The 15,019-nt window shown below is 39.9% G+C and overlaps 1 protein-coding gene across 1 annotated transcript; it reads right to left on the reverse strand.

The window, feature by feature from the left end:
- Positions 1–331: 331 nt before the first annotated feature.
- Positions 332–13,523, reverse strand: smfn (small fragment nuclease). The gene is made up of 7 exons (XM_036595281.1): positions 13,251–13,523; positions 9,020–9,103; positions 7,666–7,743; positions 4,178–4,289; positions 3,975–4,083; positions 3,689–3,742; positions 332–1,856 (listed from the first exon to the last, which is right to left on the reverse strand). The coding sequence occupies exons 1-7, from the start codon at positions 13,509–13,511 to the stop codon at positions 1,730–1,732; spliced, it is 825 nt and encodes a 274-aa protein (XP_036451174.1). The 5' UTR covers positions 13,512–13,523; the 3' UTR covers positions 332–1,729.
- Between the last annotated feature and the right edge of the window lie 1,496 nt (positions 13,524–15,019).

The raw sequence follows: 15,019 nt of genomic DNA on the forward strand, positions 1-15,019 counted from the left end.
TGAAGCATTTTGGGGGGGGGGAAACTCTGGTAAGAGCACTTCAATTTCGCACCTGAACCAAAGTGAGCAAACATTCATCACACCAAGAAAGATCCATAAAAAGAATGTAAGGATCAGCTAATTATCAAGTCCTTCCTGAGCTTAAGTGGGTGCTCCAGCAGGAAGATACATAAATGTGCCAGATAGTGGGTACTCCGAAAACAGGCCTTGGAACCTGTACACTAGTGCATCCTCGCGGCTGTATCTGACCGCTTATGAGGTCACACACTGCCATCTGCTGGCAGAAATGAAACATTCCAAAAGCACAAGTAATCTTAACAGCAGCCAAAACAATGTTTTCCTAAATGAGGAATGATTTATTGGGAAACAGGAGAATAATGAATGGTCCTTCATTATGAGTGAACATTGAAGTACCATTTGCGTTTTAGCTGAACAAGGACAGAAACACGTCAACCAACTGTACTTTAACAACAAATGTAATGAAATCATGAAATTTTGCTCTTAACTTTCCTCTTTTTTTAACTGAGCTGATTTTTATCTCTGATAACTATTTGATAAGATGAGAACTAAAAGAAAAGAGGGAACCGGAAGCAGACAGTAGAACAACAAACAGACACACAGAAGGGGATTCAAGCACACACACTGTGCAAACTGCATTTAAAGCTCAGAACACACTGACCCAACGTTCTACCAACACTTAATAATCTCCCCATTTACACTCTTCCAGAATGTTCTTCGCATCTGCGCTGATCTAGAACGTCCCCGTCCATTCACACTGTTCTAGAATATCTGCCCTCAATTCACACTTTTCAGGAACCCCCTCCTCCACTCAAACTGCTCTACAACGTTCTCTACTCACACTGTGCTAGAACGTCCTCTTAACAACATTCCCCCCCCCCACTAGAACGCTGTTTATTCACACTATTCTAGCATGTTCCACCATTCTCACGGTTCAGGAATGTTCTCCCCAATCACAGTCTTCTAGAACAGTGTGAATGGAGAACATTTCAGAAATGTTTTCCCCTCCATTCACACTAATCTAGAAAACTCTCCTCCATTCACTATAGTCTAGAACACGTTCCATCCATTTACAGTGTTCTACAACACTAACCTCCATTCACTGTAGTCTAGGACATTTTCCCTCTATTCATGCTGCGCTACAACGTCCTCTTCCAGTCACAATGATCTAGAAGGTTCTCCTATCACACTGTTGAAGGTAGAACATTCTCTCCATTCACACTATTTCAAACCACCCTCCTCCATTCACAATGTTCTAGAACATTTACCTCCGTTCACACTGTTCCTGAACGTTCTCCCTATTTGCTCTGTTCTAAAACATTCTCCCCCTTCATGCTGCTCTAGAATGTCTTCCCTATTCACACTGTTCTAGAACACCTCATTCAAACTATACTAGCACTCTTCAAGAACATCCTCCCCAATCATACTATTATAGAACGTTTTCCTTTCATTCACACAGTTTTACAACGTTCTCCCCATCACAGTGTTCTGAAACGTTCTGCGGTCACACTGCTCTACGATGCTGCACCTCTTGCACTGTTCGAGAACGTTCTCTCCTCTTCATATTGTTTGATTTGGCCTGTCAGTTCACATTCTGTAACAGCATAAAGCAGAGTGTATGTTGGGTCAGTTATGGGTCAGTGTGCTCTGGGCTAAAGAACATCCCTCCTTCATGAAGAACCAAACTCGAGCACCTCAGGCAGCGAGCAGGTTAGGTCGCACACTTGTTATCTCCATTTTCAATGATCTTCCTCTTCTTCTCTTCTGCCTCCACTTTGAAAACATTTGCTCTGTAGAATCTCAGTTCTTTAATGCTCTCCTGAATGTCGTCCAGCGCCCTGCAAAGACAAACAAACATCGGTCACACATAAAAACACAACATACATGCTAAACTGAGCAGACTCCATTTTATCAGCTCCACTGACGATATAGGAGCTCTTGTAGTTCTACAGTTACAGACTGTAGTCCATCTGTTTCTCTGATACTTTGTTAGCCCCCATTTTACCCTGTTCTTCAGTGGTCAGGACCCCCATGGACCCTCACAGAGCAGGTACTATTTGGATGGTGGGTCATTCTCAACACTGCATTGACACTGATGTGGTGATGGCGGCGTGTTAGTGTGTGTTGTGCTGGTACAAGTGGATCAGACACAGCAGTGCTGCTGGGGTTTTTAAACACTGTATCCACTCACTGTCCACTCTATTAGACACACTTTCCTTGTTGGTCCACCTTGTAGATGTAAAGTCAACACAGTTTGTGTTGGTCATCCTCTAGTCCTTCATCAGTGGTCACAGGACGCTGCCCACAGGACGCTGTTGGCTGGATATTTGTGGTTGGTGGACTATTCTCAGTCCAGCAGTGACACTGAGGTGTTTAAAAACTCCAGCAGCACTGCTGTGTCTGATCCACTCAGACCAGCGCAACACACACTAACACACCACCACCACCACGTCAGTGTTACTGCAGTGCTGAGAATGATCCACCACCCAAATAGTACCTGCTCTGTGAGGGTCCATGGGGGTCCTGACCACTGAAGAACAGGGTAAAAGGGGGCTAACAAAGTATCAGAGAAACAGAACTGTAGAACTACAAAGTGCTCCCACAAGTCTAAACGTCAAAGACATTTGGCGTATGCCTACTATAGTTTGGGAACCACTGATCTAGAATATTTTCCCCTCCATTCACAATGTCCAGCACATTCTGCCCATTCAGAATGTTCTAGAATGTTCTCCCCATTCACAATGTTCTAAAACATACTTCTCCCCATTAATACCTTTTAGAACATCCTCCACCATTCACAACGTTCTAGACTGTTCGTCCCATTTAGAATGTTCTAGAACACTGCCCCCATTCACAACGTTCTAGAACGCTCTCACCATTCACAATGTTCTAGAACATTCTCCCCAAATTCACACCATTCTAGAGCATTCTGCCCATTCACACAGTTCTAGAACATCCTTTCCATTGACAATGTTCTAGAACAGTCTCCATAATCACCATGTTCTAGGCCATTGTCCCCTCATTCAATGTTCTAGAACACCATCCCTCATTCATAATGTTCTAGGCCACTGTCCCCCGTTCACAATGTTCTAGAACATTGTCCCTCATTCACAATTACCAAGGCCACTGCAATTCATTCACAATGTTCTAGAACATCTGCCCCAATTCACACCATTCTAGAACATTTCCCCTATTCACTGTCCTAGAAATAGTGGAGAACAATTGTGTGAATGGGGGATGACATGTTATAACAGTGTAAATGGGGAGGACTGTGATCAAGTTAAATATTGTTATAGCACAATCTCCATTCACACTGTTCTAGAATGTTCTCCATTTCTTAAATTGTGAATGGGGAAGAACATTCTAGAACAATGTGAATGGGGAAGTTTGTAAACAAGTTCAACATTGTTGCCCGACTTGACCTGAATTGGGGAAAACACTAGAGAGTACAGCGCCCACCTGCATTTATAGTTCTAGAATGTTCTCCTCTATTCACAGTGGATTATTAATGAGCTCTACTGCTACGCTGGTGTATTTGGTGGGTTTACAGAAGCTTGCAAAACAGAGAAAGATTAAACATTGTGATAAATATTGTTTATCGTGAAAAACGTTTAAGGATTGTGATGTTTTATTGCTGCCATCTCGTCCACCGTATCGCTGCCCCACTGACCTGTGCGATGCTTTCTTCTGTGGTGCCAGTTTATAGTCCTCTGGAAACCAGCGTCTAGGTAAAGGCGAGAGAAAAGCAACACAATCGCTCAAAGCTCTTTCCAGACTGACCACTGCAGCACACTTTGGAGGCCCGACTGGAAAGAAAAACAGTGCTGATGCGGTCAGACGTATGCCTAAGCACATCTCGCTCGTAACAAAAGGTCAGTAAGGTCATCCGATCAGCGTCATGGCGAATACTGTGACATGCGCCGCTGAGCACAGAGACTCGGTTTAGTCACACTCACCTGCAGAGCTCCTTGACCGTGCTCACGTCGATGATGCGATAGTGCAGGTGCCGCATGAACTGGGGCATGTACTTGTCCAGGAACTTCTTATCCGCATGCACAGAGTTTCCTGAGGAAAGGAAAATGAATAAGTAAACATGCCAGCGGCAAATCAGTCTGATACAGAGCGGCGAGGCAAATGGAGAGGGTCTTTCGGGTCTTGCCTGCGAGTGGACACTGGCCGGGCGGAGTGTGCTGCCTGATGAAGGACAGGAACTCGTACTCAGCCTGCTGGAGCGAGATTTTGCTGTCCCGCACCGCCTGCGTCAACCCTGACTGGCACAGCAAAGAGCAGCACAAACTTAGAACACATCCTCAAAAAGCATTTATGTATTTATTTATTTATTTATTTTTACTTCTTTATTTATTTTAGGGCCGTCATGCTTATCTAATTAAAATCAATTTGAACCAAAAGTACTGATTAAAACTTACCATCAATTAAACAACAGGGATTAGTTTGGTAGTTTGGTAATTACAGCCATGTGCAAAAGTTTTGGCACTCCTGGCCAAACTTTGGTGAACTATAATGTACTTTAAAGTTGGGAAGTTTAAAGTTTAAAGTTGTCATGTTTTGTTGAAGTGAAAATAAGTTCCCACATCCTCTACAGGGAGAAAATTTAAATAAGAGCATTTTATTTATTTGCTGAGTTTAACATACCTGGGAAAAGAAGAAGGGGGAAAAAAAAACAAAAAAAAAAACACGCAAAACATAAAACGTGTCATTAAATATGGCCAGTGCAAAAGTTTTCATTTTTCTTTCCAGTATGTTAAATTCAGAAATAGTCTTTCAAAATCAATTTTACTGGAGAAGCTTGTATACTGAGATCCAAAATTCTGTTACAAACTACTCTATACATAAAATCTCTTTATAATCATAAACTCTTTCCCCTTCTTTATCTCACACACACACACACACACACACACACACACACACACACACACACACACACACACAGCGGATTTCTCCGTACAACAATCAGTGCGTTTACATTTAGATTAAGGTCTAGAAATCCGATAAAGAGGCTGGATTTTAGCTCAGTAATCAGATTTTTCAGTGCTGTAAACTCTTACTTTGATTTCTTTCAGATTTCTCAGTCTGAGCATGTGCGAAACAGACGGCAGTAGCGGAAATAAGCGAGCAGCGTCACCACGAGACACAGCAAAACACTTTTGGAGCGTCGCTGAAACCAAATACATGCTTGACGAAATAAAGGATTTAAATATTCTTCATCTTCTAAATGATGCAAGTTTGAGTTTTACATTACGTTTACGTCACGTCTTCTTCTGTGAGTTTACTGGCTGGTTGCAAAGCAGAAATCTGATTACTGTCTGACCCAGAGTTTCCCCATTATCAGATTACTCAAGTGCATGTAAATGCACTGATAGGTTTACTGACAAAATCTGATTTTCTGCAGCTATCGGATTAAGTACAAGTAAACACTTTCAGTGATAATTATCATATCACAGACATCATTACTGTTAACGTTTGAGGGGAGGTGGTGACGAGCAAAAAAAAAAAAGATTACAGGTGTCCTAATTAACATTTATTCTGGGTATTTGTGGTGGTAGTTTGGTTTTTACTGGTTATGAGTTGCACAGAGTTCAATTCTCTAATATGGTGAAAAACTCCTTGGAAAACTTTCGGAACGTCCTTTATACTATTTCTATTCTTTGTTCAAGTCTAAAGTCCAGAATTATTATTATTATTAAGAACTAATTTAAATGTATTAAGAATGTTCAAATACAAGACTTGGAGCCTGCAATGCCACCATCAGCATTTGGATGCGTAATACGCATAATATAATGTGTTTGCTATTCTCTCAAAAAAATAATTGCATAAAAAATAAAAAAAGCCATTAAAATGTTCTTAAATGAGTTCTCTGTGGAATTTATTTTCACTTGGAAATCAACAAAACATGGACCGGGGCGCCCAAACTTTTGCACACTACCATATGCATATTATAAACTCTAACTCTGCTCTTAGTGTAAGAAACAGAGCTTGATACACTTATTTACATACATTTTTGCCACAGTGTTTGTAAAAGCCCTCCTCGTTTACAGTGGACCCAAAAGTTCTTTAGGTTCCATTATAAACTGTTTAACAACATGATTTGTTTGGTCCCACTTTAAATTGTCTAATAACTGCGTAGTTACATATTAATAAAACATGCAACAATACTTAGTAAGTAACTGCTGGTGATGCATTCACTGTTACACATGGATTACAGCAGTAGAGCTTGTGTAAATACACACACATCAACTTAAGTATTTACTCATTACAACAGCATCCTCCTCTGTTATTACATGTGTAATAGGTATGAACCGTTTTTCCAACAAGACTTTCCTGATTCTAACACCTACACTATTAGTAAAGGGAATGGTTCTATTTAGAACCATGAGTTGTATATAGAACCATTTCATGTTTAAAATGTTTTTCATAGGGAAATGAAATTTTTGAAAATCATTCTATATAAAGCACCAAAAAGAGTTCTGCTGCTGTTATGATGTCAAGCTTGTAACAATATAATAACCCTTTTCGGTGCTGTATAGAACCATAAAACACATTCTCCATCAATCTGTAGAACTATTTCACCATTTAGAACCATGAGCTGATAAAATTTACAGAGTGCAAAAACAAGGAGGTGGTTTTAATGTTTTGACTGATCAGTGTATAAACATAATATGAATTACAGTAGATACACACCGATCAGGCATAACATTCTGACCACCTCCTTGTTTCTATGCTCATTGTCCATTTTATCAGCTCCACTTACTATATAGGTGCACTTTGTAGTTCTACAGTTACAGACTGTAGTCCATCTGTTTCTCTGATACTTTGTTAGCCCCCTTTCACCCTGTTCTTCAGTGGCCAGGACCCCCATGGACCCTCACAGAGCAGGCACTGTTTGGGTGGTGGATCATTCTCAGCACTGCAGTAACACTGATGTGGTGGTGAGGTGTTAGTGTGTGTTGCGCTGGTATGAGTGGATCAGACATAGCAGTGCTGCTGGAGTTTTTAAACACCTCAGTGTCACTGCTGGACTGAGAATAGTCCACCAACCAAAAACATCCAGCCAACAGCGTCCTGTGGGCAGCGTCCTGTGACCACTGATGAAGGACTAGAGGATGACCAACACAAACTGTGCAGCAGCAGATGAGCTATCGTCTCTGACTTTACATCTACAAGGTAGGCTGACAAGGTAGGAGTGTCTAATAGAGTGGACAGTGTTTAAAAACTCCAGCAGCACTGCTGTGTCTGATCCTCTCAGACCAGCACAACACACACTAACACACCACCACCACATCAGTGTTACTGCAGTGCTGAGAATGATCCACCACCCAAACAGTACCTGCTCTGTGAGGGTCCATGGGGGTCCTGACCACTGAAGAACAGGGTAAAAGGGGGCTAACAAAGTATCAGAGAAACAGATGGACTACAGTCTGTAACTGTAGAACTACAAAGTGCACCCTATATAGTAAGTGGAGCTGATAAAATGGACAATGAGCGTAGAAACAAGGAGGTGGTCATAATGTTATGCCTGATTGGTGTACATACCACTAATAATGTTACCAATCAACAGCAACAACCATGATTCATGTATTATTGTGAATTTGAAATAATGTCCTGATTGTACAGTAAATATGTACTTACTTTTCCATGATGTTCTTTGCACCAATCTGACATGCTGTCCAGTAGCTCATCTGGCTGATTAATGATCAGATTTGGACCCTAAAAATAAACAAAGAAGTAAAGTAATGTAAAAAATATCTGTGGTTGAATAAATCAAACTCAATGAAATTGTCATAAATCTGTAACTGAAGCAAACATAGTCCTCCCAAGCAATGGCAATGCCTCTTATACGTACCTTTGTTTATACTCATGAATATATTTTGCTCACATTCATTACAAAGTGGAGAAACATTAATGTATGTAAATGTGAAGCAGAAGAATATTAAAAAACAAAAACATACTATGTGAATACTTGTTTCCCCTCACAGCAGCTCACCAGCTCTGACCGGTTTCACTGCACACCTGCCTGAATATCACCATCACCCTCAGCTTCACATCACACAACCAGTAAAATTACTTCTCTAGCCACTAGTCCAGAGGTCAACAACCCAAACGTTAAGAAGAGCCATTTTGTCCTTTTAAAAAAAAATTAAACCTCCTTGGGAGTCACAACATTTTATGTCTATTTTCCCATCTTGGCTGTAAGGATGTCTCAGTATGTGCTGATGTACTGGTATAAACGAAAATGCTAACTATGCTCTGCTTTAAGCTTCAGCTCAGCTATAGCCACTTTTCTCGCATCTCCAGCAGGAAACTTTTCCACAAAAGTAGAACAGTTTCTTTAAAATGTCTCTCAACATCCAACTTCTTATGAGGCTGAAGTCGCTTCTCATTCATCAGCTTCTTGTTCCTTAAATGGTGCCAGAATGTAACTTCGGCCCATTTAAGGTGGAACAGGAAAATGTGAACAAAAAGCTGCCGAATGAGAAACTGACTTCAGCTTCACGACTTTAGTGTTTGTCAGTTTCTTACTGCAGATTAAACGTATCAGGAAACCAGCAGGAGTGATTATAATCGCAAATAAGTCCAAATTATCGACGTTCGTCTTAAATCTCTCTCTTTGCCTTTTCATTAGCTACTAGCTAGGCGAGACTTATTATCTGTATTGCTATGTGACCAGCAGTCTGCACACCAACCTTCAGGGTTAATCCAATTCTGCTGTGGAGCCACAACAGGGCAGTAAAAGAGCCGCATGTTGCCGACCCCTGACCTAGAGAGACTAACTTTCTCACTTAGGAATGTTTTAACTGTACTTTCCAAAAACCTGTGAGAGATTCAAGGCAGTGGGCGGCTCAAAAACAATGCAATTAACTGTAAAAACAAAGAGGACTATGCAAACTGCCAAGTTAAAAATGTGCTTGTCTAACAAGCTGAAGAAGCAAAGCCACCAAGATGGTGTTCATCTAAACTCTTACAGCGAGTTCCCGTGATTTACCTCTGCGAGGACGTTCAGACCCGAGTCTGTGATGATGCACGCCATTTCAATAATCTGGTCCTTTTCGATGTCGAGCCCCGTCATCTGAAACACAAACATCGATCTGTGCTGTGAAACTCCTCAGCAAACAAGTGTTACAAGCTGGTAACAGTGACTATCTGTGAATAAACATGAGAGCGTGACAGATATTTACTGTCAGTCTGTGTTTAGCGCCGTTTATTGCACATTGACATGAATGTGTTAAAGGGGAACTCCACCCGTTTTTCAATTTTCAAAATTTCAACAGAATCAGATGGTTGAGATGTAAACAGTCATTCAGAGTTGTTTGGTGTGAAACGCTCCGTTCTAGAGAAACTGAGTCAGAATTGTCCACAGTGGTGGTGATAGGAACCAGACGTCCACCTCTGAAAGCTCCCTCACAGAAAGTCATTACACGAAATGGATGTGAATTCACTGCCTGATGTCTGAGACACTGTTTTACGATATAGTTATGGCCTAAAACAACTTTATTTATTTATTTATAGACGTGTAGGTTCACTGGTGGTCTTGGATAGTAAATAAAATGTCTATATTTGTGTTGTAGTCATGGCGACCCCTGGTTCCTATCACCACCACTGTAAAGAAATCAGAGTCTCTACAAGCAAACCACCCTGACTGACTTTGCTTACATCTCAACAGTGAAATTACACAAAATAAGAAATAATAAAATGGGTGGAATTCCCCTTTAAATGGTTCTCTAGGTGTAGAATCTAATCAGCTGCTGGCAATATTACTCAGAGGAGTCCTACTGAATAGAATCACTGACATATGAAGTATTCATAAATCGTATTAAATCTCCACCCAAGAAAGAAGAGACAAGAAGAGCGAAGGATAAAAAAAACATCTTCAGTTATTTGAAGTATATTTCATCCAGTGGTGGTTGCTGTCATTACCAATACAAGAAAGTGCCGGGGGGCAAATAGCCCCCTAACCAGCATCAACGCACACGCCAAAAGCTGATATACAGCAGCAATTTTTCACTTTATACAGACAAAAAAATAAAAAAATAAAAGTACACTGCGCCACGTAGAGCTGATTTTTAATCCTGGCCCATAAGCCTTCACTGATAGGCACGTACCAGGTAATAAAGGAGTAATGACCAACACAGTACTGACAAATTAGGGAAAAATTAACATTCAAAACATTGTATGGGAAATGAATACTGTATTGGTCCTTAGGATTTCATTTAAGCTACGTTCACATCACAAGCCTCACTGCCCGAATCTGATTTTTCCTCAAATCCGATCTGTCTGACGTGATGGTTCACACTCGTTTAGGTTAGTGATTCAAATCTGTCATTAATGTGACGAACCGGCATCCTGAAATGACCTCTTGAGCACATCCTACTCAGTAACGTCAGGTGAGTGAATCACGTGAATCATCAGCACAAACTAACGAGCAGAACGAGCTTCGCTGAGAAGAGCATTAACTCTGATCAGCTCTCAGCTTCATTATTAGAGCGAGACGAAGGAGGAAAAGGTGAGATGAGTTGTTTCTCCATCTGAGCGTCACATTAAGGTCGCATGGCCCCAAATCGGACACGTATCCGATCTAGGACCACATATGAAAGTGGCTCAGGTCGGATTTGAAAAGATCAGATTTGTGTCCACACAGCTCTGAAAACATCAGATCTGAGTCACATTAGGGCTAAAAATCGGATTTGTGCCACTTCAACCTGGTAATGTGAACGAAGCCAAAGTCTTTCATGCAAATGTAGAAAAGCTGACGCTGATTATAGTTAACGTAAATAATTGCTTTAATTTATTCAAACTAGACACGTTTAGTTTTCAGATCGATATTTGATGATGTGTCTGTTGGACTCTGGAAGAGCAGAACGTTTAGGTGACGCTGGATTACCCAACTACAATATCTGTATTTTATTCATTTCAGTCCACACGCTTAAAAAAGACGGTTCTTCAAGGGTTCTTTAGTAAAGAAATTTGTTCTATATAGAACCATTAACACTCAAAGAACCCCTTGCATGATTAAAGGGTTCTTTGCATCATGAAAGGGTTCTTCAGATTGATGATGATGTGCTGAAGATGGTTCAATAAAGAACCACTTTGAAAAGGGTTCTAAATAGCACCCAAGATGGGTTCCGCTATTGCATCGTGGAAGCGTTCTTCAGACTGATGGAGAATGTGCTGAACATGGTAATATATAGAACCTTTCTGAACAGGGTTCTAAATAGCACCCAAAATGGTTCTGCCATCGCATCATAAAAGGGTTCTTCAGACTCATGGAGAATGTGCTGAAGCTGGTTCTATAGAATCTTTTGAAAATGGGTTCTGTATAGCACCCAAAAGGGTTCTGCTACTGCATTGTGAAAGGGTTCTTCAGATTATTGAGAATGTGCTGAACATGGTTATATATAGAACCTTTTGAAAGGGTTCTATATAGCACCCTAAAGGGTTCTGCTACTGCATTGTGAAAGGGTTCTCCAGATTGATGGAGAATGCGCTGAACATGGTTATATACAGAACCTTTTTGAACAGGGTTCTAAATAGCACCAAAAGGGTTCTGCTATTGTTACAAACTTGACATCATAAGAATAGAAGAACCTTTTTGGTACAAAATAGAAACTTTTTTTTTAGTAAAGAACACTTGAAGAACCATCTTTTTTTCTCCGTTTTTATTCTGCAATGCTAATCCAGGCAGATGTTCAATTATAATCATAATTACAGGTAAATATATACATGAAAAATATACTTCCCATATCTGTGCATCCCTACTCTGAGGTGTAACTTGAGGCGGTTCAAGGTTCTTGCATCGTTTGTAACTCAGTCGCTCTGTTTTATGATTTGTTTTAATTTAAATGTTTAATTTATTGTAAAATATATTTATAAATATGTGTATCATACATCATAACTCTGAGGAATAAAGACATTTAGATGTAAAATAAAGTATCTACTCTCAAATAGCCTGAAAATGTGGACTATTTCACCTCTAACACACACAAAGAAGGTTCTGCAAGGGTTCTTTAGTAAATGCAAAGGTTCCATTTAGAACCCTGAGCTCCATTTAGAACACTTTGCATAGTGAAATGTTTCTTAAGATTGATGAAGAATGTGTTGTATACTGTTCTAGATAGACCATTAGTAAAAAAGGCTCTATTTAGCACCAAAAGGGTTCTCCTTTTGCTACTGTTATGATTTCAAGCTTGTAACAATAGTAGAACACTTTTAGAGCCATAAGAAAGGTTCTGTATAAAACCTTTTTGAAAATGGTTCTATATAGCACCAAAAAGGGTTACTGTTACAATGTCAAGCTTGCAACACTGTGGTCTTAGAAAATTTTTTTTTTTTAAAACAGGTTCCATCTAGAACCATATACAACACACTCTCCATCAATCTGAAGAACCAATTTATCATGCAAAGAACCAGTTAAGCATGCAAATGGCTCTATATAGAACTAATGGTCCTAAAAAGAACCAGTACCTTTACTAAAGAACCCCTGAAGAACCATCCTGTAGGTATAAATCGATACTGATATCCATAAAGCTGTAATGGCACGTCATCATGAATGTATAAGCTGTTATGAAGCAGTAATATGAGCCTCCTATTGCATCATGACACACTCCTGCATTTACAGTCAGCCAAGGTTACATAATCTAGAACTTATCAGAAAACTTTGACGAGCAAACACAAGTAACATTATCTAGAACACAAACAGCATGAAGAGAAGACAAGCCTACATAACTGAAATACATAGCATATGAGGTTAGTAACGGGCCCTGTACGAGGCTGACGTTGGCTTTCTACTGGAATTTTCCGTTCCACCTTAAATGATGCAGCAGTTATTATCTGGCGTCCGAGGGGTTCTTTAGTAAAGGTAATGGTTCTATTTAGGACCATTAGTTCTATATAGAGCCATTTGCATGATTAACTGGTTCTCTGCATGATAAATTGGTTCTTCGGATTGATGGAGAACGTGTTGTATATGGTTCTAGACAGAACGTGTTTTAAAGAAAATGTTCTAAGACCACAAATGAGGTTAGTAATAGGCTCTGTACGAGGCTGACGTTGGCTTCCGATTGGAATTTTCCGTTCCACCTTAAATGGTGCAGCAGTTACAGCTGGAACGGAAAATCCCAATAAGAAGCTGCGTCAACAGCTTTCTTCAAGCCAAATCAGAATAATTCTGCTCAGTTCCACTCCTATCTAGAACACAGGAGCTACATGGGAGTGCGTACCTCCAGATCCACCCACACCATCCTCTGGCTGAGGCTGTCTGAGGAAGCTGATGATGATGATGAAGCGGACATTGTTCTCCCCTCCGTTCGCCGCCACATCGCTGCTTCAGAGCCGCATGTGTGGATGAGCAGCGCGGTCTGGGAGTGAAGCCCCGCTGTGCCGGAGCCTAAGCCGGATTTGGCGCTGCTGTGTGGGAGTGCGCGTCCGCACAGTCCCGCGGTTAATCTCCACGCTGCTGCTCTTATAGGCGCCGCCATCATGCCCACTTCCGACAGCAGCTGTCGCAAAACCGGGCCGCTGGGCTGTGGCCGATGAATACATAAAGTAATTTAAAAAATAAAAGTCGTCTTTCTTTCTTATTTATTTATTTATTTATTTATTTATTTGCCTTTCACAATTATGTTGTTTCGTTCATTGTTTTTTTTTATTCCCACTGATAAAAATAGTAAAAAGTACTTATATTAAAAATATATATTTATTCATTTACTTGTTTTTTTACGACTACAGACTCAGGCAGTCGATTTTTAGATTACACATTTTTAACATGAAGCACTGAAAATATTTTATTAGTGTCAAAACACTGTGATGAAGCACGTTTTGGGGACCCAAAATACCACTTTTATTCACGTTCAAATGAAAAAAAAAGTCATTAAATTGCAAAATCCTTTCAGTTGAAACTGCAATATATAAATGGTACAATATGTTTAAATTATAAATACTGTACTTGATCAGCCAGTTATATTATTTTTCATATAAATGTATATATATTGTTCCTCAACATGACACCGTAACTAAATTCTCTGGAGTAAAGGAGCTCCTTTGGGATGAGTTGGAGTGTTTCAGAACTGGTCATCCAACATCGAGTACTTGACCCCACTAATGCTCTAATGCAATCAAATCCTCACAGCAATATTCCAACATCTAGTGTAAAGCCTTCCTAGAAGATTAGAGGCTGTTACTGCAGCACAGGGGGACAAACTCCACATTAGCACCCTTCATTTCAGAAGAGACATTTATTTATTTATTCATTTGTTTGTGTTTGTTTGGATCTGTACTCATATCAGCACTTCACAGTTACGTTGTTTCATCCATTGTTTTTAATTTTTTTTCTTGCAAAAAAAAACTCGTTTTATATTACGAGCTGCAGTTCACAGATAAAAATAGCAAAACGTAATTTAAAAAATGTTTATTTATTTATTCATTTATTTTTTACAACTACAGATGCAGGCAGTCGATTTTCAAATTTCACATTTTTAACATGAAGCACAGAAAAAAATTTTGTCACTGTCAAAGCACTTTTTCACCCACATTTACTTGTCCCCAAATGTAATGAAGCACATTTTGGGGACCCAAAATACCACTTTTATTCATCTCCCACACGTTCAAATGAAAAAAGTCAATAAATTGCAAAATCCTTTCAGTTGAAACTGCAATATATAGATGGTACAACAGATTTAACTGATAAATACTGTACTTGATCAGCTACTTATATTATTTTTAAAATAAATATATATGTCCTTAACACGACACCAACCAAATGATGTAAGAATATAGCTTTTAACGTCCCTGCTGAAAAAAACAGTACGCATTCATTTTTCAATTCATTTTCGTTGAAGTCTAATCTTTAATAAACTTGGGCAGCCAAAAGTCCCCATGCTTGCAGAAACACCCATAAACATACACTGTCTGTCCAAAAGTACCCGGACAGTCCTTCTAATGAGTGAATTCAGCCTGTTTTAGGCGCACCCATTGCAGACACAGGCGTTCG

Source organism: Colossoma macropomum, unplaced genomic scaffold, assembly GCF_904425465.1.
Source record: "Colossoma macropomum unplaced genomic scaffold, Colossoma_macropomum, whole genome shotgun sequence".
NCBI classification, from domain to species: Eukaryota; Metazoa; Chordata; class Actinopteri; order Characiformes; family Serrasalmidae; genus Colossoma; species Colossoma macropomum.